Here is a 22,404-nt window from a genome sequence, read left to right as displayed (position 1 = left end):
ATTGAATCATGTGTGTGACTTGCTGGCTCACTTGAGGAGTGTATGTAAAACTTACGATTCAAGCATTCACAGAGTGGTATAGCCTTGGGGGGGGTGTTTAAGGACCTCTGCTGCTCTTTGTCATTGGATACCATTATTACTAAACAGCAAAAAGTAACTAGAATGAAGTTAGTAAGGCCAATTTATCATAGCTCACACTTAAGTGACAATGTGATGGTTATGTTGCTGGATTTAAAGGCCACACAATATAACCTTTAACATTCCTGCCCAATTCTTTCTATTTATTTCTCTATAGCCACATGTCCTGTATACTCCTAACTTGAAGGTCCGCAGAAAAGACCTGTTGTCTCCAGGAGAAACGTTGGGAGACCCTTCACTGCTGAATATGGCCAGCCTAGAGGAAACAAGCAGGTCTTCGTGCAGGTAAGCATCATCCGAAATGAGCCCACTTCCAGTCAACTTCTGTCACCATCCAAAGGCTGCTGGGTGTTTGAGGAACAATTTGAATATGCAGTGAGAGACCAAAACCAAGACACAAGCAGCCTCTTCAAAGAGACTATATCAAGAAACTATACTCTAAACGCTACTGATATTTTAATTTTTTTTTTTTAGAGAGATAAATATATCTGGGCATGGTGGCACATGACTTTAATCCCAGCACTCGGGAGACAGAGGCAGGCAGATATCTGAGATCAAGGCCAACCTGGTCTACAAAGTGAGTCCAGGACAGCCAAGACTACACAAAGAAACCCTGTCTCAGACGAAAAATGTGTCTGGGGTGGTGGAGGACGTGAGGAGGTGGCTCAGCAGCTGCTCTTCCAGAGGACCAAGGTTCAACTCCCAGCACCGATGTGGCAGCTCACAACTGCCTGCAATTCTAGTCTCAAGTTCCAAAAATCTGACACTCTCACACATGCAGGCAAAATGCCAATGCGCATAAAATCAATTTGTTAAGTTGTCAGCAAAACAAGATCAATATGAAAAAGAGGAATCCACACAATAAAAACCAAGGCAATAGGAATGACCTATTGCAAAATCAAAAGTTCAACAAAAGAAAACTACAAAAAGATAATTTTGTGAAGATGAGAAAAAAATCTCAGAAGACACAGTATAGCGATTTAAAAAAACCAGAGAGTTGGGAGAAAGAAAAGGTATCACAAGGGTTCAGCCCACAGACAATTCTAGCAGTTTACAGAGGATTCGGGCAAGGGAAGCCATCAAGTAGCTTGGCCACGTGACAAAGCCAACCTGTGTTGTCAGGCTAGTCAAATGTAAGAACCATGGGAGAGAAGCCTCGCCAGACCAGACTTGGTCAGGGAGCCAGACCAAGTGAACGTCACCACAGAGAGCAGACAGCGCTGTTCATAGAGAGCAAGGAGGCAGCTGCACCACGGGCCACAAAAACAGTTTAAAGGTTCAGAAGTGCTAAAGCTGCAGGATAAGAGGTATAATTATCACTGAAAAAGAAAAAATTAAGCTAATAATGAGAAAGTGTATACAGCATAAAACATTTTAACCAGTGAAATTAAAGAAATATAAAAGATGTGCCAAATAGGCAGAAATACTACTACATCTAACAAAAGGCTTAAGGTGTACTATGTATAAGTAATATGTACAATGTTCATGTAAATAGGTTGGAAACACACTACTATTAATGAAAAATGGACAAAAGAGAGTGAACAAATATGAGATCCAAAGGTCAGCATTAGTAAAAAAAAAATTGTTATCTTTGTGGTGATATGAGAAATGTACTCGGGCGTGGTGGCACATGCCTTTAATCCCAGCAGAGGTAGGCAGATTGATGTGAGTTCGAGTCCAGCCTGGTCTACAAAGTGAGTCCAGGACAGCCAAGGCTACACAGAGAAAGCCTGTCTCAAAAAAAAAATACCCAAAAATATGTAAATTATAACTTGAATTACACTTCACCAAATAGTAAAAGTCTTTTTAAAAAAAGTTTGCTTAACATTGGAGAGTTATAGTTTCTTAGAGAAAAGTTTTGGCGCTATGTGCTAAAGATCTTAAAATTGTCCTCCAACATTCATTCCATTTCCAAGTCTGCAACCCAGAGAATTTCACTCAGCCAATATCTTACCGGGTATACTGTTTCAGACACTTGCAGACGGATGAGGTACTTGCATGTAAGTGACTGGTAGTAACTGAGGGCATGTGAACGAATAACTGTCCGGTGAGGAAGACTCATCGGTATAACAGCTTTTCAGCTAGCCAGTACTGTGACTGATGAATGATGATAAATGATCAATAAAAATGATGCTGTCCAAGAAACAGTGGCTAATATTTGAGGCACGGTACCAGTAATCCTCACTTAAAAGCAATAGATTTCGAACATGTAAATAGCGTGAAAGAAAGACAGGTTTTCCTCCTCTACGATGTGCGCTAGGGCTGGAGCAGAAAGGGTCATCAATGCTCAACTTCATCTCATATCTTCTTTTCTTTAAAAGACACACATGCCAAACTTAGGCAATTTTATTTTACTTATGGTTATTCTATGTGGAGGGTTTCAGGGAGAACACGCCATGGTGCGTGTGTGGAGGCCAGGGAATAACTTGCGGTTTGGGTTCTCTTCTTCACCATATAAGTTCTGGAGATTGAACTCAGATCTTCAGTCTGGGCAGCAGGTGTGGTATCCACCGAGTAATCTGGCTGACTGGAGGCATTGTTTTTAAAAGATGTGGAATTTCTGGACACCCATGTTAAAACACCAGAGTATTGTCTTTGGATATACAGCAACTTAAAGCTGTATATATAGGGACATATCACCTTATTCTTTCTAGAACACTTACAAATATAGTTTTAAAAAACACTACATGCCTAGCTCAAAGCACATTCAATTGAATAGTCAGTTAGAAACAGAGACTTCTGTTAACAGCAAGAATTTCTATTATGTCTTGGAGGAAAGATCCTTAGTGTGGTATTTAACACTCCTTTTAAATTATCTCACTTTTTAAGACCATGTTTCAGATGAATGAAATATTTGTCTATATATTTAAAATTTATTTTATATATCAAAGTAATTTATAAAATCATATGCATATATGTAATAGTCTGTGTGTGTGTGTTGAATGCTTGAGTATGTACATATGTGTGGGTGTGTACTTGTCCCTATGAGCCTATGTAGAGGTTCAGAAGTACATCTCAGGTGTCTTTATCGTTTTCCATCTTACTTTCTGAGGCAGGCTCTCTCACTGAACCAGAAGTTGGTTGTTTAGGCTAGAGTACCTCACATCTGTCTGTCTCTGCCCCTGCTCCTCAGTGCTGGGGTTACAGACACAGTGCCATGCCTGACTTGTTCATGCATTCTGGAGAGAGAGACTCAGGTCTTCATGTTTGTGAAAGGACTTTACCCATGGGGCAGTCTCTCTAGCTCTATAGATAATTTTTAAGATTAAAAACTTGGAATAAGATGGGGAATTATTACATGATGCATGGAATGTTGGTAGCAGTCAAGAAGTCAAGCCTCGGGGCAGGCTGGATATACTTGGTTAGTGTTTTCAGCCGGAGAGGGAAGAAGGCTGCACCTTGAGGTTCCTTATGGAAGGGTAGGAGCACAAAGAGACCGTGTTCCGGTTAGTGAAGCTGGCCTCAGGCTCTCATAGTAGACTCTCTTGCTGCCTTTCACACTCCTGACCATTTATCAGGGAAATGAGATGCAGCTGTCAGTGGTGGCCAGGCCAGCTGTGTTACCATTGGTGGAAATGAAGACGCCCACTGGAATTAGCCTCAAGGGGAAATGGTCCACCTGCTCTTTACAATTGACTTTCAAGGCCTCACTGGAAGATCCAACAAAGAGAAACAAAGTGGCCAGGACAGTGACTTATGCAAAAGGGAGATCAGCACTGACAAATGCCAACAGCACGGTAGGCAGAGAGTTAAGAAGAATGAGGCTTGAGCTTTGAGATGAGGCTGCACTTATGTGGTAGGAGGGTAGTGGTGGTGGGTCCACTAAACACCAGCGTGAGTGAGGTGTAATGCCGGGAGTCCCATGCGGTGGGGGAAGCTAGTTTCTCAAGGAGGACTCTTGAAGGTAAACTTTCAAGTCTTGACACATTTTAGTACTGAAAGGAAGGTGAAAGAGAAGCAGAATTTTTCCCAAGAAAGATACTGGTGACTGATACCTTAATAAAGAAAACAGTGATAGTGTTCACTTACCTGACTATGGCCTGGAGTAAAGGGAGGTGCTGAGGTAAGGAGGTGAAATACAGATCAGGAGAGGAGTATCTTCTCCTGGAGGAGAGATGGGGTACAACCAAGAGGAGACAGGATGCTGTGGGACAGTGGGTCTTGTTTAATTCTATCTCTCATAAAAGTATTCCAAGGGCTTACAAAAATGTCCTAAGGTCCTTGAGAAAATAGAGTGACACTCAGACAAAGCTCTCAGGATGCTATGTGGAAGACAAGACAGGCCCAGATAGAACCTGAGACTGAGGACACAAGCTAATGGGTTTTCACGTCATCACATCCTTACCACAGTCTTTACAAAGTGCGGGTGCTAACAGAGCCAGCTCCATGGAATAGCCGTGAAACTGGAAGAAGCAGGATATGAAACTTCTTAAATAAAGATACTGGCCAAATCAAGGTTAAGTGACACATTCCTAAAGAGAGCTACAGGAGATGAGGAGGGATAATATTTTTGTTGAGACAGAAAAGCAAGTTAGGAAAGGGTAGAATAGAAGAATTAAGAATTAAAAAGGATTTTGGGAGAGAGACTGTGAAAGGAGGAAAAGTTTGATTAACTGCATAAGGTTAAAAACTAGGGAAGGTATCAAGATAGATAACAAACAACAACAAAAAATATTCAGTTTAAAATGTGCCTAGTTAACCATTTTCAGTATTCCATGTTTTGCGCCTCACATTTCCCAGCTCCCTAACAGAAATATTTAACCTAATGGAAAAAAGATTAGCCTTAGACTGAAACAGCATCTTCTTCTCCCTCCTTGCCCCACCCCCTCTAGGGTAGATGAAATGGCCAATCATCTTCATGCGCTTGATCTTCCATCCACCCCGCTCTGGACGTTCTCTGACGTACACCTGTGGAGAAGCCAAGCCGACTGAACACCTACCCTTTCCCTGTGTCTGGACAGTCCCTACTCACAGGGGAAAGTCCTGTCGTCTTGTATTGGGCTGTGTAGGACAAGGTGTACAAAAACATTTATGTTACCATAAAACCACATAGTGTGAGTTAAGGAGATTCATGGCCTGTGTTTCATTTCCTTTTCTCTTAGCAGTCTTTCCTTTTCCCTTTATATCCTAATTACCTAGTTTTTTTTTGTTGTTGTTGTTGTTGTTGTTTTTTTTTTTTTTACTGAAAGTCTGGTTCATTTCTAAGCACTCTTTCCCTTCTAATCCAATTATGTATGCCTCTTTTGGTGTTGATGTTTATTCCCTATTTTAAGCAAACACAGAGAAGCTTGTAAAGATCCTCAGGCTAAATGAATGATCACAACGAGCTATTCTGATAAGCATTAAGCAGCATCTGGGGTCACAGCAGACCACAGCATTTGGGAGCACAGCTGCAAATCCTCCTGAGGCTTCCACCCACAAACATCTCTCTTTCACAGAGATACCCACTCTGTGAACTTTGAACATAAATTTCTGTCTCATCTCAATCTTATATAGATAGAATCATAAGATAGGTATACTCTTGACTTAGAGAATCTTGATAGCACTTTGATATAACTGGTGCCTCTATGGACCGACCTGTCTTTTGGTGTACAGACGTATAGTAATGCACCTCTCCACTCCACAGTTGACAGGTGTGTGCTGTTCGCAGGACGTGGCTATTGCAAGCAGTGTTATCAGCTGCTCAGACCTTGGCATTGACAGCCTTCTAAGTAGTGGACCTCTGAAGGTACTATACAATTGAATGTTTAATTTGCATTTCCGGAAAAGCTTTTTCTAAACATTTTCAAATTTTATCCTTTCAGATTTTGTTTTAGTCACTTCCCAGAAGATATTGTGTGACACCCCAGTCTGGGCAATCTAGTAGACAACAAGAGGAACCAGGTCCCAAGTGAGGAACGCAGCACAGTCTGAGGCTACCTGAACGGAGCTGATGCCCAGAGTGCTGGCTCTTGGCTAGTCAGCAAGCCTACAGAAAGCTAGTCCCATCCCATGCGCAGAAACCCGCTGGTAGATTCTGCTACATCACACCTACAGCAATTCATTTGTTAAAAATGAATCCTGTGTATATATTGGCGTTTGCTGTTTAAACTGAAGCTATGAAATCTAAGTCCAACTGTGCTCAGAATCCAAATTGCAGCATAATGATATTTTGTCTAACCACAGAAGAGTTTAATGATTTTGACAAATACATTGCCTACATGGAGTCTCAAGGAGCACACCGAGCTGGGCTGGCCAAGGTCATCCCAGCCAAGGAGTGGAGAGCTAGGCAGTCTAATGACAATATCAGCAACATCTTAGTAGCAACTCCCCTGCAGCAAGTGGTCTCTGGGAAGGCAGGTGTGTTTACTCAATACCATAAGAAGAAGGAAGCCATGACAGTGGGGCAGTACCATCACCTGGCCAACAGTAAAAAATACTGGACCCCGCCACACCTGAACTTTGGAGATTTGGAGAGGAAATACTGGAAGAATCGCCTGTTTGGGTCACCAATTTATGGTGCTGACGTCAGGGGCTCCCTGTTTGATGAGAACACTCACCACTGGAACGTGGGACACCTGGGAAGCAGTTTGGATCTCTTGAGGCAGGAAAGCGGCATTGTGATTGAAGGCGTCAACACGCCCTACCTGTACTTTGGCATGCAAAAAGTACACGGAGGACATGGACCTCTACAGCATCAACTACCTGCACTTCGGGCACCCCAAGATGTGGTATGCCGTGCCCCCCGAGCATGGCCGGCGCCTGGAGCGCCTAGCCAGGGAACTGTTCCCGGGCAGCTCCCAGCGCTGCCAGGCCTTCCTGAGGCACAAGTGGCCCTCATCTCACCCACGGTGCTCAAGGAGAATGGCTGCAGGGTCCGCATAAAGGCGTCCATAGAGAAGCTCACCCGAGCCTCCACACAGCTGCATTGAGACGCCACCTTGCCATAGTCGATCTACCTCAGGGTGGCAAAATTGATGGCCTCCGCACAGTTGAAGCCATGGTTGAAGCCAGCATGGTAGCCATAGGGAAAGGTGACCATGAACTCCCCAGCCTCGTGCGTCATGCGGCCACACAGAAGTGGTCTTCCACATGCCAAATACAGGTAGGGCGTGTTGACACCCTCAATCACAATGGCACTTTCCTGTTCCAATAGGTCGTGAATCGTTCCCGTTCCAAGGTGTCCCACATTCCAATGTTGAGTCTTCCCATCAAACAGGGAGCTGCTGACTTCAGCACCATAAATTGGTGACTCATAGAGGTGATTCTTCCAGTTTTTGCTGTTGGCCAGGTCACGATATTGCCCCACTGTCAGGCCCTTCTTCTTCTTATGGTATTGAGTAAACACACCTGCCTTCCCAGAGACCACTTGCTGCAGGGGCGTGGCTATGAAGGTATCCATGACATCCTCATAGGAGGATTCTCTGGCTCTCCACTCCTTGGGTGGGATGACCTTGGCCAGCCCAGGTCAGTGAGCCCCTTGGGACTCCATGTAGGCCATATATTTGCTGAAATCAGAAAATTCTTCCATGCTTGGCAGAAACTCATGATGGTATTGCCCGGGTTCTGGGAGCCACCCTGCTCAGATGCCATGGCTACAGCAGCTCAGCAGCACAGCCTGGGAGCTTGGCTGCTCTGAGTCCCTGAGCTTCTCAGGAGAGCACTTCCTGTCTTTCTGTAAGTTGTCTTCTTTTCTTCCTGCTTTCCCGCAGTGTTTTCCTCACTCTCTCCTCTCTCCTCAAGCTCTCCTTTATCCTTCTTCTCTCTCTCCTTCTGCTCTGTTTCCTGGTGGTCAAGATTATATTTAAAGATTATATATAGCTCTCAGGAGAATCAAAAGTCTGTGCAGACACTGATCTATGGAGCAGGAACCTTCTCCTCTCCACTGCAAAAAAGCCCAGCAAAAGTGAGAAAAGGGAAGCCTTCCTTGCTTCTTAGACCAGTGTTTTTTACCTGGTAGAGTGAGAGTCTCTATGGATCAGAAGGCCAGTGCAGGCCTCCCTCCCTCAGTCTGCTGCCCAAAGCAGTTCCCTGCAGGCCTGGCACCTACAGGTCTCTTCTGGTGGCCTGGAAGGCAGGGAAGCTGAGGTCTGTTCAGAAGGATGAATCCCAAACCTAATGAGAAGAAGTGGACAAGAGAAATACAGAGTTAAACAGGATGCCAATTCAAAAGAAAAGGCTGGTAAGGAGACATAAATAGTTTGAACTCAGGTGGATAAAATCAGGCTTTACACTAAGCGACACCAAGTTGTCCCCAGCACATGAGAGTTGGCAGGAAGAAGATCAAGAATTCAAGGTTGTCCTTGGCTGGAAATTATATTCAACTTATCTTGAATAATTGGGATATGAAATGTTTACTCATCCAATTAAAAAAACTCATGATTTAAAATCTCAAAAAAAATTATACAAAGCAAAAACTGACATTTAAAATGAAACTGTGAGAACAAAAAACCTAGCCTCCCTAGGGATGAGCACAGAGATGAAACCTGACCTGTGTGAAAAGACCTTAGCACAAGGGACTCCATGATGGAAGTACCATTCAGGCTGTAAAACAGCACACAGACAGCATCAATGGCCAAAACTAAAACAAAGGCCTGGTCCATCACATCCATACTCATGAGACAGTCCCTAAGTGTACTAACCTTGCTTTTTGGCTTCTGTAGTTCTGCCTCAGGCTAACTGCTTTTGTCGACTGAAGAATAAATACCAGATTACATGTGGGATTTTTTTGTGTTTAAAACCTCTCCCTGAGAACCAGCTAGGGCTACCACACATCTTTAATACCAGCACTGGGGAGGCAGAAGCAGGCATAGCTCATAGCTGAGGCAAGTCTGGCCTACAAAGGGAGGTCCAAAACTACCAGAGCTACAACACAGGAAACCCTGTGTCAAAACATGCCACCCCCTCCCCCCCATCCCCAAGAAGCTGACTTAACAAAGGGTCAGTGCTACACTGGGACCCCAACACCCACTGTAAGTGCAGGCCAGCCAAACCCATGTCCCAGCAGTCTCAGCTGGTTTCCATTTAAATAAGGGGGCTGGCCTTTAACACCCTGGGCCTCCTGAAAACACTTGGATAAACACTTAGAAAAAAGCCCCTCCCCCAACAGTACCCAACGGGAAAATTCTATTCAATACCATTACATACATCTAGCACTTCCATAAAGATGATCCTGAGCTATGGAAAACTTGGGGAATCAAACTCGTTGCCACAGGAAAGGACAATGGGCCTATAGTTTACCATTCCTAGGCAGGAAGGGGTCAAAATGTCTGGTTGTGTCTCCCTGCCCGGCCTCCATATGCATAGGATGAGAACTAAGCAGACTGTCAGCCCACTGACTGACAAAACTTACAGTGACCTGGGACAGCCCAGATTCATGTGAGAGGACTCACAAAGCACTGAAACTTGTCTACCTCCAAACTTTTTACTTACTACTCTCCCTAAGTAGCAGATGCCTGCCTTCTGCTTTGTACATGGACATATCCTGTCCATAGCAATATTAGCAGGCCTCTGAGACCACATGGAGGGCAAGGTACTAATGCTTTGACTAAAGCTGATGCTTTACCAACAAATTGGACAGGTGATCAGGACTTCCCAGAATTAAAAGTTTCTGCTTCTGTTAAAACAGTAGAGTTCCTTTTAGGAATGTTCCTTCAACTTTGAGAGGCTACCACATTCAGGAAGAGTCCCACCACTTGCCGGCAAATTACATGAAGTCCCTGTTTTGAATAGCTCAGTACTATTCCATTGTGTAATTGTACCACAAATCCTATTCCATTCTTCAGTGGAGGGACATCTACGCTGTTTCCAGATGCTGCCTATTATGAATAAAGCTGCTATCAATATAGCTGAGCAAATGTCCAAGTTGTGTGGTGGAGCATCCTTCAGGTATATGTCCAGGGTTGTAGCTGGGGTCTGAGATAACACTATTCCAATTTTTCTAAGAAGGAGCCAGATTGGATTCCAAAGTGGTTGCACAAGTTTTCACTATCACCAGCAATGGAGGAGTGTTCCCCTTTCTCCACATCCTCCCCAGCATGTGCTGTCACCTGTGGGTTTTGATCTTAGCCATTCTGATTGTGGTAAGATGGACTTTTAGAGTTGAGTGAGGTAACCCAGACCCAGAAAGACACACACGGTATACATAGTCACTTCTAAGTGAACATCTGTCATATAATACGGGATAGACATGCTACAATCCACAGAGGCAAAGAAGCTAAATAACAAGGAGGATGCTTGATTCCCACCAAAAGGGCAAACAGAACAGACAGCGGAAGAAGCTGAAGAGAAGGAGCAGGCAGGGAGCCTACCATAGATGCCCTGTGAAGGACTCCACCAGCAGGCGGTCCCTGAGGAAGCTGAGACTCACAGCGAGTCTTTGGGAAGAGCACAGGGAGTGTCATGGAGACCAGGAGATAGAAATACATGAAGAAGACAAGAGCCGCACAAGGAACCAACAGAGCCAATGGGTCTGCTAGGTGAGGAGGGCCGCCCTCTTCTGTGGACTAGGGGAGGCGGGAGTAGGGAAGAAGGAAAGAGGGTGGGAATAAGAAGAGGAGAGGGAAAACAATCAGGATGTAAAGTAAAATTTAAAAATAAAAATAAGCTAAAAAAGAAAGCATACATATTGGAGAGGCCTAGACTTCTTTACAGGGGAAAGGCAGGTATGTGTGGCTCTGGGAGAAACCTGTGGCTTCTGTGTTAATCATTCAGGATGATTAGGAAACATCTCACCAAGGATGGGGGGAAAAACCTTAAAAAAAAAGATTTTGTGAGTGGCGGCGAAGCAGGATGGACCGCCATGAAGGCGTCGGGCACGCTTCAGGAGTACTAGGTGGTGTGGTGCTGCTTGCCCACCCCAAAGTTCCACATGCCACCGCTGTACCGAATGCGCATCTTTGAGCCCAACCATGTGGTGGCCAAGTCTGGATTTTGGTACTTCGTGTCGCAGCTGAAGAAGATGAAGAAGTCGTCCGGGGAGAAAGTGTGCTGCGAGCAGGTGTTTGGAAAGTCACCGCTTCGTGTGAAAAACTTCGGCATCTGGCTGCACTACGACTCCCGCAGTGGCACACACATGTACTGAGAGTACCAGGACCTAACCACCGCTGGCACCGTCACCCAGTGCGACCGCGACATGGGTGCCCGGCACCGTGCCCCTGCGCACTCCATCCAGTGCTGCAGGCCAGCTGGCAAGCAGTTCCACGACTCCAAGACCAAGTTCCCGCTGTCCCACTGTGTGTTGCGACGCCAGCACAAGCCGCGCTTCACCACCAAGAGGCCCAACACCTTCTTCTAGACACAGAGGCGCATTGAATAAAACGCTAGAGCGCCAAAAAAAAAAAAAAAAAAAAAAAGCAAAGTTATAATTCAGACTGTGGATACAGTTCCCAACTTACTGCATGAACACAAGGGCCCTGAATTTTAAACTAAAATACCAGGAGCCCACTGTGTCCCTGGCCCTGGTCAGTCACTCTCAAGATCTGCCTGCCTCGGAGTCCTGAGGACTGGGATTAAAGGTGTGTGAAAAAAGGCATTTTGCATTCAACGGAAGTTGGGTGGGGCTCCGTGAGGTGAGCACCAGTGAGAGGCGTGACGCTGAAGTGGGTGTGGAAGCAGGGATTACAGCATGGGCCTCCTTGGGTATAAAGGAGGGAGAGACAGGGCTCCAGCTTCCCAGGAAGCGGAAGTCCCACAGGAGACAGCTTCTCTGTGCTGCTGGACTGTCCTCAGGCAGGTCTCCCCGCCGTTGGTGTAGGGTAAGCCGTCCGAGTCTCTTCTCACCTTTTGGATTTTGTTCCTCTGAGAAGACGACTGGTGCCAATCTTCAGCTTTAGTGTGTCTGTTTACCTGGGATTTCTTTGTCATCTCTCCTCATGGGGATGTCTTTTAGGCCTGATTATTATTGGATGGTCACCAGCGAAGACTGTTGGGACATAGGTTAGATTCAACGGAAAGGCTGTTTTCACTGGCCAGCAACTACACTGGGTGTTGGGGATCCCAATGATAGCACTGAGCCTTTCCCAAGTCAGCTTCCTTTTGGGGGACACCATGTTTTGGGATTAAAGGCATGGGCAACCACCCAACTTGATCTGCCATTCTTTTTTTTGGAGGGAGGGTTTGGGTTTTTTTTTTTTTTTTTAAGACAGAGTCTCTCTGTGTAGCCTTGGCTATCCTGGACTCCCTTTGTAGACCAGGCTGGCCTTGAACTCACAGCAACCCGCCTACTTCTGCCTCCCAAGTGCTGGGATTAAAGGCGTGTGTCACCATGCCCGGCTGATCTGTCGTTCTTAATGCTATCTTCCAGTTTGTTTCACCGTGGCCAAGACGGTCCTCAATACTGTTGGTATGAGGTTTAAAGTTGTTATTTCTCAATATTGATCAAAGCTTGAGAGTGTATTATGCACAGAAGAAGGCATCCACCCCTCCCCAGTTATAACACGAGAACTGCCACAGCAACCACTGCAGCGCCAATCTCCACGATACATTGACGGTTTACTAGGGTGCCACACCCCAAGACTGACAGGGCCAGGGACACAGTGGACTCAGAAACCAAACTGTTACCCCAGTCTGTTTCTTGGGTTTTGTTTTTCAAGACAGATTTTTCTGTGTAGTCTTGTCTGTCCTGCACTAGAATTTGTAGACCAGGCTGGCCTGAACTCACAGTGATCCACTTGCCTCTGCCTCCTTAGTCCTGGGATTAAAGGCATGCCCCACCACTCCCAGCCCCAGTCAGTTCCTAAGGTAATTTTTCCCCCCTGGCTCTGCATCTGGGGTTAAAGGTGTAACCACCACGCCTGGCCTAAGGCAGGTTTTTATGGGAAAAACCGTAACCAGAAAGCAACCGGGTAACTAGGTAGGAAGCAAGGAGAGGGCAACATTACATTATTTTGACTAGCTTAACACAAGAGGAATCCATTCTGTTCCGAGCACAGTGTATCCAGGTAGCTAGACAAATCGCTTTAAGCTCATTGGCTAGGATATGATATTGAGGTCTTTGCAGTTCCCCACCCTTCCCGGAGAAAGGAGCATATAGCATGGCACCGTGGTTTTGTTTAAGTAGAACATTCCAGCAGAAGGTCCAACAAGTATTGAATTGTAAGTAAACCGCTATTGGAGCTCCCAGGCAGGTAGAGCCTAAGATCTGGAACCTACATCACCTTATGATCAAAATGGAGACTTGAAGACAAAACCCTTTGTGTTGTGATGAGGACAAGAGCAGGTGTGAATAGCAGAGTTTCAAGTGCTTAGGACACTGCAGCCCCTGACTCTTCCAGAAAGGCTGTATCTGTTTAAACCCAGGCTGTCCTGGAACTCACTGTATAGACCAGGCTAGCCTGGAACTCAAAGAGATCTGCCTGGCTCCAGAGGATCAGGATTAGGATTAAAGGCAAGAGCCACCACACCCTAACCAAAAGCCATTTCTCACTTTGAGGTTGTTTGCATTTCAAGGAAGTTGGGTGGGGCCCCGTGAGGTGAGCACCAGTGAGAGGCGTGACCCTGAAGTGGGTGTGGAAGCAGGGATTACAGCATGGGCCTCCATGGCTATAAAGGAGGGAGAGGCAGGGCTCCAGCTTCCCAGAAAGCGGAAGTCCCACAGGAGACAGCTTCTCTGTGCTGCTGGACTGTCCTCAGGCAGGTCTCCCCGCCGTTGGTGTAGGGTAAGCTGTCCGTGTCTCTCTTCTCACCTTTTGGATTTTGTTCCTCTGAGAAGATGACTGATGCCAATGGTTCCTAAGATTCAATTCCTCCACTGAGCATTAAAGACCGCCTCCGACCTTCAGCTTTTTGTGTGTCTGGTGATCTGAGATTTATTTGTGTTCTCCTCTCATGGGGATGTCTTTTAGGCCTGAGAATTACTGGGTGGCCACCAGAAAAGACGGCTAGGATGTGGGCTTGAGCCAATAGAAAGAGTGTTTTAGCTTTTGGGAGCTATAATGCGTGTTGGGGATCCCAGGGTAGCAGTGAGCCTTTCTCCTCAGCTTCTTTCTGGGAAGCAGAGTGTTTTGAGACAGGGTTTCTCTGTGGGATGGCTCTGGCTCTCCTGAACACTGCCACCCGCCCCCTCAGGAGTACTGGTATTAAAGGTGCTGGCAAGCCCAGCTGAATGTGAGATTTTGGTAACAAAAAAACAGAACTAGACAAACAAAAGACACCACGCATATTACGGTTGTCATATTTCAGTTAATGAAACAGGAAAGAGAAGGCCGTGTTTGTCCCTGTAAAGACTTTGGTGGACTGCATCTGTGATTTGGTTCTGGCAGGTCTACCTGCCTGTTTTCACTTCCTGAATACTGTCATGGTGTCAGTTATCCAGGGTTTGGGCCCCTTTGACCTTCCCCAGTGGCCTTGATGAATGAGTCAAAGTATGGGCTCCTGGTATTTTAGTTTAAAATGCAGGACCCTTGTGTCCATGCAGTAAGAACGGGAGCTAAAGGCCCAGCCAGTGCCAGTAGCAGTGTAGCTAGCCAGGGGCACCCAAATAGACAGAGACTGGTATCCACAGTCTGAATTATACCTTTGTCTTTTTTTTTTTTTTAAGTTTTTTTTTCCATCCTTGGTGAGATGTTTCCTAATCATCCTGAACGATTAACACAGAAGCCATAGGTTTCTCCCAGAGCCACACATACCCACCTTTTTCTCCTGTAAAGAAGTATAGGCCTCTCCAATATGTATGCTTTCTTTTTCAGCTTATATTTATTTTTAGATTTTATTTACTTTACATCCTGATTGTTTTCCCCCCCTCCTTTTCTCTTCTTATTCCCACCCTCCTTCTTTCTTCCCTACTCCCCCCTTCCCTAGTCCACAGAAGGGGGCGGCCCTCCTCTCCTACCAGACTCCTTGGCTCTGTTGGTTCCTTGTGCGATTCCTGTCTTCTTCATGTATTTCTATCTCCTGGTCTCCATGACACTCCCTGTGCTCTTCCCAAAGACTCGCTGTGAGTCTCAGCTTCCTCAGGGACCGCCTGCTGGTGGAGTCCTTCACAGGGCATCTATGGTAGGCTCCCTGCCTGCTCCTTCTCTTCAGCTTCTTCCGCTGTCTGTTCTGTTTGCCCTTTTGGTGGGAATCAAGCATCCTCCTTGTTATTTAGCTTCTTTGCCTCTGTGGATTGTAGCATGTCTATCCCGTATTATATGACAGATGTTCACTTAGAAGTGACTATGTATACCATGTGTGTCTTTCTGGGTCTGGGTTACCTCACTCAACTCTGAAAGTCCATCTTACCACAATCAGAATGGCTAAGATCAAAACCCACAGGTGACAGCACATGCTGGGGAGGATGTGGAGAAAGGGGAACACTCCTCCATTGCTGGTGATAGTGAAAACTTGTGCAACCACTTTGGAATCCAATCTGGCTCCTTCTTAGAAAAATTGGAATAGTGTTATCTCAGACCCCAGCTACAACCCTGGACATATACCTGAAGGATGCTCCACCACACAACTTGGACATTTGCTCAGCTATATTGATAGCAGCTTTATTCATAATAGGCAGCATCTGGAAACAGCGTAGATGTCCCTCCACTGAAGAATGGAATAGGATTTGTGGTACAATTACACAATGGAATAGTACTGAGCTATTCAAAACAGGGACTTCATGTAATTTGCCGGCAAGTGGTGGGACTCTTCCTGAATGTGGTAGCCTCTCAAAGTTGAAGGAACACTCCTAAAAGGAACTCTACTGTTTTAACAGAAGCAGAAACTTTTAATTCTGGGAAGTCCTGATCACCTGTCCAATTTGTTGGTAAAGCATCAGCTTTAGTCAAAGCATTAGTACCTTGCCCTCCATGTGGTCTCAGAGGCCTGCTAATATTGCTATGGAAAGGATATGTCCATGTACAAAGCAGAAGGCAGGCATCTGCTACTTAGGGAGAGTAGTAAGTAAAAAGTTTGGAGGTAGACAAGTTTCAGTCCTTTGTGAGTCCTCTCACATGAATCTGGGCTGTCCCAGGTCACTGTAAGTTTTGTCAGTCAGTGGGCTGACAGTCTGCTTAGTTCTCATCCTATGCATATGGAGGCCAGGCAGGGAGACACAACCAGACATCTTGACTCCTTCCTGCCTGGGAATGGTAAACTATAGCCCCAGGGTCCTTTCCTGTAGCAACGAGTTTGATTCCCCAAGTTTTCCCTGTTTTCCATAGCTCAGGATCATTTTTACGGAAGTGCTAGATGTATAATGTTATGGTATTGAATAGAATTTTCCCGTTGGGTACTGTTGGGGGAGGGGCTTTTTTCTAAGTGTTTATCCAAGTGTTTTCAGGAGGCCCAGGGTGTCCAGCTCCCTTATTTAAATGGAAACCAGCTGAGACTGCTGGGACATGGGTTTGGCTGGCCTGCACTTACAGTGGGTGTTGGGGTCCCAGTGTAGCACTGACCCTTTGTTAAGTCAGCTTCTTGGGGAGGGTGGGTGGCATGTTTAGACATAGGGTTTCCTGTGTTGTAGCTCTGGTAGTTTTGGACCTCCCTTTGTAGGCCAGACTTGCCTCAGCTATGAGCTATGCCTGCTACTGCCTCCCCAGTGTTGGTATTAAAGATGTGTGGTAGCCCTAGCTGGTTCTCAGGGAGAGGTTTTAAACACAAAAAAATCCCACATGTAATCTGGTATTTATTCTTCAGTTGACAAAAGCAGTTAGCCTGAGGCAGAACTACAGAAGCCAAAAAGCAAGGTTAGTACACTTAGGGACTGTCCCATGAGTATGGATGTGATGGACCAGGCCTTTGTTTTAGTTTTGGCCATTGATGCTGTCTGTGTGCTGTTTTACAGCCTGAATGGTACTTCCATCATGGAGTCCCTTGTGCTAAGGTCTTTTCACACAGGTCAGGTTTCATCTCTGTGCTCATCCCTAGGGAGGCTAGGTTTTCTGTTCTCACAGTTTCATTTTAAATGTTAGTTTTTGCTTTGTATAATTTTTTTTGAGATTTTAAATCATGAGTTTTTTTTTTAATTGGATGAGTAAACATTTCATATCCCAATTATTCAGGATAAGATGAATGTAATTTCCAGCCAAGGACAACCTTGAATTCCTGATCTTCCTCCTGCCAACTCTCATGTGCTGGAGACAACTTGGTGTCGCTTAGTGTAAAACCTGATTTTGTCCACCTGCGTTCAAACTATTTATGTCTCCTTACCAGTCTTTTCTTTTGAATTGGCATCCTGTTTAACTCTGTATTTCTCTTGTCCACTTCTTCTCATTAGGTTTGGGATTCATCCTTCTGAACAGACCTCAGCTTCTCTGCCTTCCTGGCCACCAGAAGAGACCTGTAGGTGCCAGGCCTGCAGGGAACTGCTTTGGGCAGCAGACTGAGGGAGGGAGGCCTGCACTGACCTTCTGATCCATAGAGACTCTCACTCCTCCAGGTAAAAGGCACTGGTCTAAGAAGCCACAAAGGCTTCTCTTTTCTCACATTTCCTGGGCTTTTTTTGAGAGTAGAGATGACAAGGTTCCTGCCCATAGGCAGCGTCTGCTCAGACTTGTGATTCTCCTGAGAGCCATCTTTAATCTTTAAACGGAATCTTGACCACCAGGAAACAGAGCAGTAGGAGAGAGAGAAGAAGGATAAAGGAGAGCTTGAGGAGAGAGGAGAGAGTGAGGAAAACACTGCGGGAAAGCAGGAAGAAAAGAAGACAACTTACAGAAAGACAGGAAGTGCTCTCCTGAGAAGCTCAGGGACTCAGAGCAGCCAAGCTCCCAGGCTGTGCTGCTGAGCTGCTGTAGCCATGGCATCTGAGCAGGGTGGCTCCCAGAACCCGGGCAATACCATCATGACTTTCTGCCCAAGCATGGAAGAGTTTTCCGATTTCAGCAAATACATTGCCTACATGGAGTCCCAAGGGGCTCACCGAGCTGGGCTGGCCAAGGTCATCCCACCCAAGGAGTGGAGAGCCAGGGAATCCTCCTATGAGGATGTCATGGATACCTTCATAGCCACGCCCCTGCAGCAAGTGGTCTCTGGGAAGGCAGGTGTGTTTACTCAATACCATAAGAAGAAGAAGGGCCTGACAGTGGGGCAATATCGTGACCTGGCCAACAGCAAAAACTACCAGACCCCGCCACACCTGAACTTTGGAGATTTGGAGAGGAAATACTGGAAGAATCGCCTGTTTGGGTCACCAATTTATGGTGCTGACGTCAGGGGCTCGCTGTTTGATGAGAACACTCACCACTGGAACGTGGGACACCTGGGAAGCATTTTGGATCTCTTGAGGCAGGAAAGCAGCATTGTGATTGAAGGCGTCAACACGCCCTACCTGTACTTTGGCATGTGGAAGACCACGTTTGCGTGGCACACGGAGGACATGGACCTCTACAGCATCAACTACCTGCACTTCGGGCAGCCCAAGACGTGGTATGCAGTGCCCCCCGAGCATGGCCGGCGCCTGGAGCGCCTAGCCAGGGAACTGTTCCCGGGCAGCTCCCAGTGCTGCCAGGCCTTCCTGAGGCACAAGGTGGCCCTCATCTCACCCACGGTGCTCAAGGAGAATGGCATCCCCTTTGGCCGCATGACGCAGGAGGCTGGGGAGTTCATGGTCACCTTTCCTTATGGCTACCACGCTGGCTTCAACCATGGCTTCAACTGCGCGGAGGCCATCAATTTTGCCACCCCGAGGTGGGTCGACTATGGCAAGGTGGCATCTCAGTGCAGCTGTGGGGAGGCTCGGGTGAGCTTCTCTATGGACGCCTTTGTGCGCATCCTGCAGCCTGAGCGATATGAGCTGTGGAAACCAGGAGGAGATCAGGCAGTTGTGGACCGCCTGGACCCCGCCTCAAGTTCCAGGCAGGGACTGAGACTTGGGACCTCCCCTCTGGTTCAGGGCACATCCTTTTTAACCCGGAGGCATCCACACCCGGGGCCCCTCAGGAGTGTGGTGGCCAGAGGCCACAACAGCTCTCCTTACACAAAGATGCAGTGTGCTTCCCCACACCGTTCAACCTCCAAGCCCATGTCTCCTCAATTCACTGCACCTGGGAGAATCCTCTGCCGGCAAGCTTCTATGCTCTCCAGGATCCATGTGGACACTGTTGATGCTATTCCCATGGGCAGTTCCCAGGTTTGCAGACTCCCTGCCTCCTCCCTGCCTCTCTCGGAGGTGGACGTGAACTCAGTAAACAGACTGTGCTCCTCCCTCTGAGGCCTTTTGGCCCCCAGTGGACCTTCCTAGTCATCTGAACTAACAGCTGCCCGATATGTTGACAAATAAGACTGAACTTTTGATCCCAGATTCGAGTCTCCCTTTCACTTTGCACACGGTCTTTCCTTCAGAATCCATTCAAAACTTCATCTGCAATGCCCTGTGAAAACGCCTGAAGAGAATGGATCTTTCGTCTGACTGTGGTGTCAAGGTTGGGGCTTTGGTAGCTCAGACAGGTCCTGGGGATGAGACCACAGGAGTGAGTCTTTCTGTCACTACAGAGGAGGACTACCTTCCTGCTGTAAGGGGAAGCAGCCACCAGACGTCCTCACAGGAAACTGTAACTGATTGAGTTTGGGCTGTAAAGGCTTGAGTCCAAGGATGCTTCTTCTCCTCCTTGGGATCTGATGCCATACACCCATTCTGGGTCTGGCCAATACTCCATGCAGGACACAGTTCTGAGAGTGCCTGATGCTTTCTCCTGCTCTGACAGTTGAGCCTTCATGTGAACATTGGCTTGAACCTCCCACAAACAGAACAGGATGCCACAAGGAGAGAAAGCAGGCCTTGGGGCTTCTCGGCATAGTTCTGGGAGGGTATGCACCTGTGACCATATCATGTCATCCTCCTCCTCCTCCTCCTCCTCCTCCTCATCACCACATCAGAAAGGACCTGCAAGTGAGCCTCAGATGCAGCCACTGAGTGTTGACTTTCAGGCCTAGACACAAGGAGGGAGGAGAGACTGAGATGTAGGCTCCGCCCACCTGTACTTTCTAGACCTTTATTTGTAATTCTGTCCTAATTGTCTCACTGTCTAAGGGGGGTGGCTACAGAACATGCAGTGTGGATGGCTAACAGAAGCGGGTGTGGGCTCCACCTGGGCAGCTATGAATGCTCTGTTGTCCAGGCTAATGTGACTCAGCTGGCTCTTCAGGACAGGCACTTTGCTGTTAGACATCCCTAACCCATGCTCTGTACTTTACCCAATAAAGTATTAGTTCTCTAAGCTGGAGTGTGCAGAAATACTTCAGTTTGTACTTGGAGTGCTATGAAGGAGGGTAGAGGTTAATGTCTCCCGAGGGTTGGAATTCTCCAAAGAGTCCCCACCTCACTCTGGATGCCAAAGACACTGCTTTTGTCCCTGTCACATAACACCCCTTGCCCTCAGGATATTTTTCTTGAGGTTCTGTGGACCAGTTCTCACCATCACACAATCCAGCCCTGGGTGAAGCTGAGACTCTGAGCTAGGCCTGAGTTCTACCTGGACCTCTGAGTCATTCACCCTGGCTTCCTGGAGACGGTGCCAAGGCCCCTTATGCAAAGTTGAAAGATGGAAGGAGGAAGGAAGGAAGAAAAGCTGACAGTTGTCTGGTATTCTCAATGGAGAGCAGCCAAGGCCTGGGTCCGCACTCTTCCCTTCCTGGCAAGCTGGCATCTTGGTGCAGCTGTGGCAGGCCAGGGATTCCATCCATACTCATGGGACAGTCCCTAAGTGTACCAACCTTGCTTTTTGGCTTCTGTAGTTCTGCCTCAGGCTAACTACTTTTGTCAACTGAAGTATAAATACCAGATTACATGTGGGATTTTTGTGTGTGTGTGTGTGTGTGTGTGTGTGTGTGTGTGTGTGTGTTTAAAACCTCTCCCTGAGAACCAGCTAGGGCTACCACACATCTTTAATACCAGCACTGGGGAGGCAGAAGCAGGCATAGCTCATAGCTGAGGCAAGTCTGGCCTACAAAGGGAGGTCCAAATCTACCAGAGCTACAGCACAGGAAACCCTGTGTCAAAACATGCCACTCCCCTCCCCAAGAAGCTGACTTAACAAAGGGTCAGTGCTACACTGGGACCCCAACACCCACTGTAGTTGCAGGCCAGCCAAACCCATGTACCAGAAGTCTCAGCTGGTTTCCCTTGCAAATAAAGGGGCTGGACACTCTGGGTCTCCTGAAAACACTTGGATAAACACTTAGAAAAAAGCTACCATCCCATAAGTGGCCCAAGGGTTTGGGGGTGAGTGTTGTTCTGAGGGAGGTTAGTGAGGTGGCAGCTGGATGCTGGAGGGCAATTACCTGGTTTTAAGAATGGCTGTCTCTGCAGTAAATAGGGCCCCCGAGAGTGTTGCTCCTGGGCACATGATGTGGACATGCCTCATACATGATAATCAGGCCCTCTTGTGGGGATTGCATGGCTCTTAAGCACCTGGGCAGAACTGCAGCTATGGAACAGAACACATCAGTCCCACAGCACACAGGGGGCTCTTCCTATGTCTTGCCCTTCTGTGAGATGGGCAGAGTTACAAATAGATGGAGCTGTACCCTTGGCCATTTTGACACTTAGTGATGACTGTCTGTGGAATACTGTGCCATATGTGCCTGTGCCTCTGATGTGCATCTGAGACCCACAATGTCTCAGGCAACTGCAATTTTGATTTCAGCCTGTCCTTTGGTGAACTCCTCCCTACCTATTCCTCATCCCGTCTTCTAAACTCTCGTGTTTCTGTCGATCCCTGATATTTTCTCTCACTGTGACAATTGATCTTCCAGTGTCCACTGATACAGACCTCCCCACCTACTGGATGTCACAGCAAGAATACTTCTTCCTGTATGTCTGTGACTCCTGGCAAGGGCTGGGGCCATGTTCATCTCCTCATATGGCCCCTGAGACACTTCTCCTGAGGGGCTGGCAGCCATCTGTTTTTGGACCAACACTGGTTGCTGTTGAGATCCTGTGCTCCATTCACTCTTAATTTCCATGGGCGCCTTTCATCAGGTATCTCGGTGTTCTCAAGACCATCCATCCCACATTCCCTTAGAGAGACCAGAAGTTTATCCCAGTGATACACTTGTCACTGGCCCATCTCACAGACCCGGCATATCTCTGCTCATCAGATATTGGAAATGAGCCAGTGGTAACTCAGGGAGAACTTGTAATGGCCAATCTCTAATCGTCTGTCTCCTTAAATGTATGTGTAAAATCTATAAATAGAAATTTTGGAGCATTTTAGAAATTAGATGTTGGGGGCTGGAGATGTGCCCGACATTTAAGACCATTTACTACTCTCTCAGGGAACACAAATTTGAATCCGATGAGTCTCAGAACCCATGATGAAGGCTCCTGATGAAGACACACACACACACACACACACACACACACACACACAC

General features: G+C 46.9%; 1 protein-coding gene and 1 pseudogene across 2 annotated transcripts; both read left to right on the top strand.

The window, feature by feature from the left end:
- The first annotated feature begins 10,868 nt into the window (after positions 1-10,868).
- LOC311597944 (large ribosomal subunit protein eL20-like) lies at positions 10,869-11,470 on the top strand (annotated as a pseudogene). The gene has a single exon. The product of its transcript is annotated as a large ribosomal subunit protein eL20-like (transcript).
- Positions 11,471-13,683: 2,213 nt separating this feature from the next.
- On the top strand, positions 13,684-20,249 carry KDM4D (lysine demethylase 4D). The gene is made up of 2 exons (XM_084782592.1): positions 13,684-13,775; positions 17,309-20,249. The coding sequence occupies exon 2, from the start codon at positions 17,831-17,833 to the stop codon at positions 19,241-19,243; it is 1,413 nt and encodes a 470-aa protein (XP_084638718.1). The 5' UTR covers positions 13,684-13,775; positions 17,309-17,830; the 3' UTR covers positions 19,244-20,249.
- Positions 20,250-22,404: the final 2,155 nt, after the last annotated feature.

This window comes from Acomys minous, assembly GCF_964271855.1.
Source record: "Acomys minous genome assembly, chromosome: 5".
Lineage (NCBI taxonomy): Eukaryota > Metazoa > Chordata > Mammalia > Rodentia > Muridae > Acomys > Acomys minous.
The sequence above is the reverse complement of the archived record's forward strand: the minus strand, read 5'-3'. Positions and strand labels throughout refer to the sequence as shown.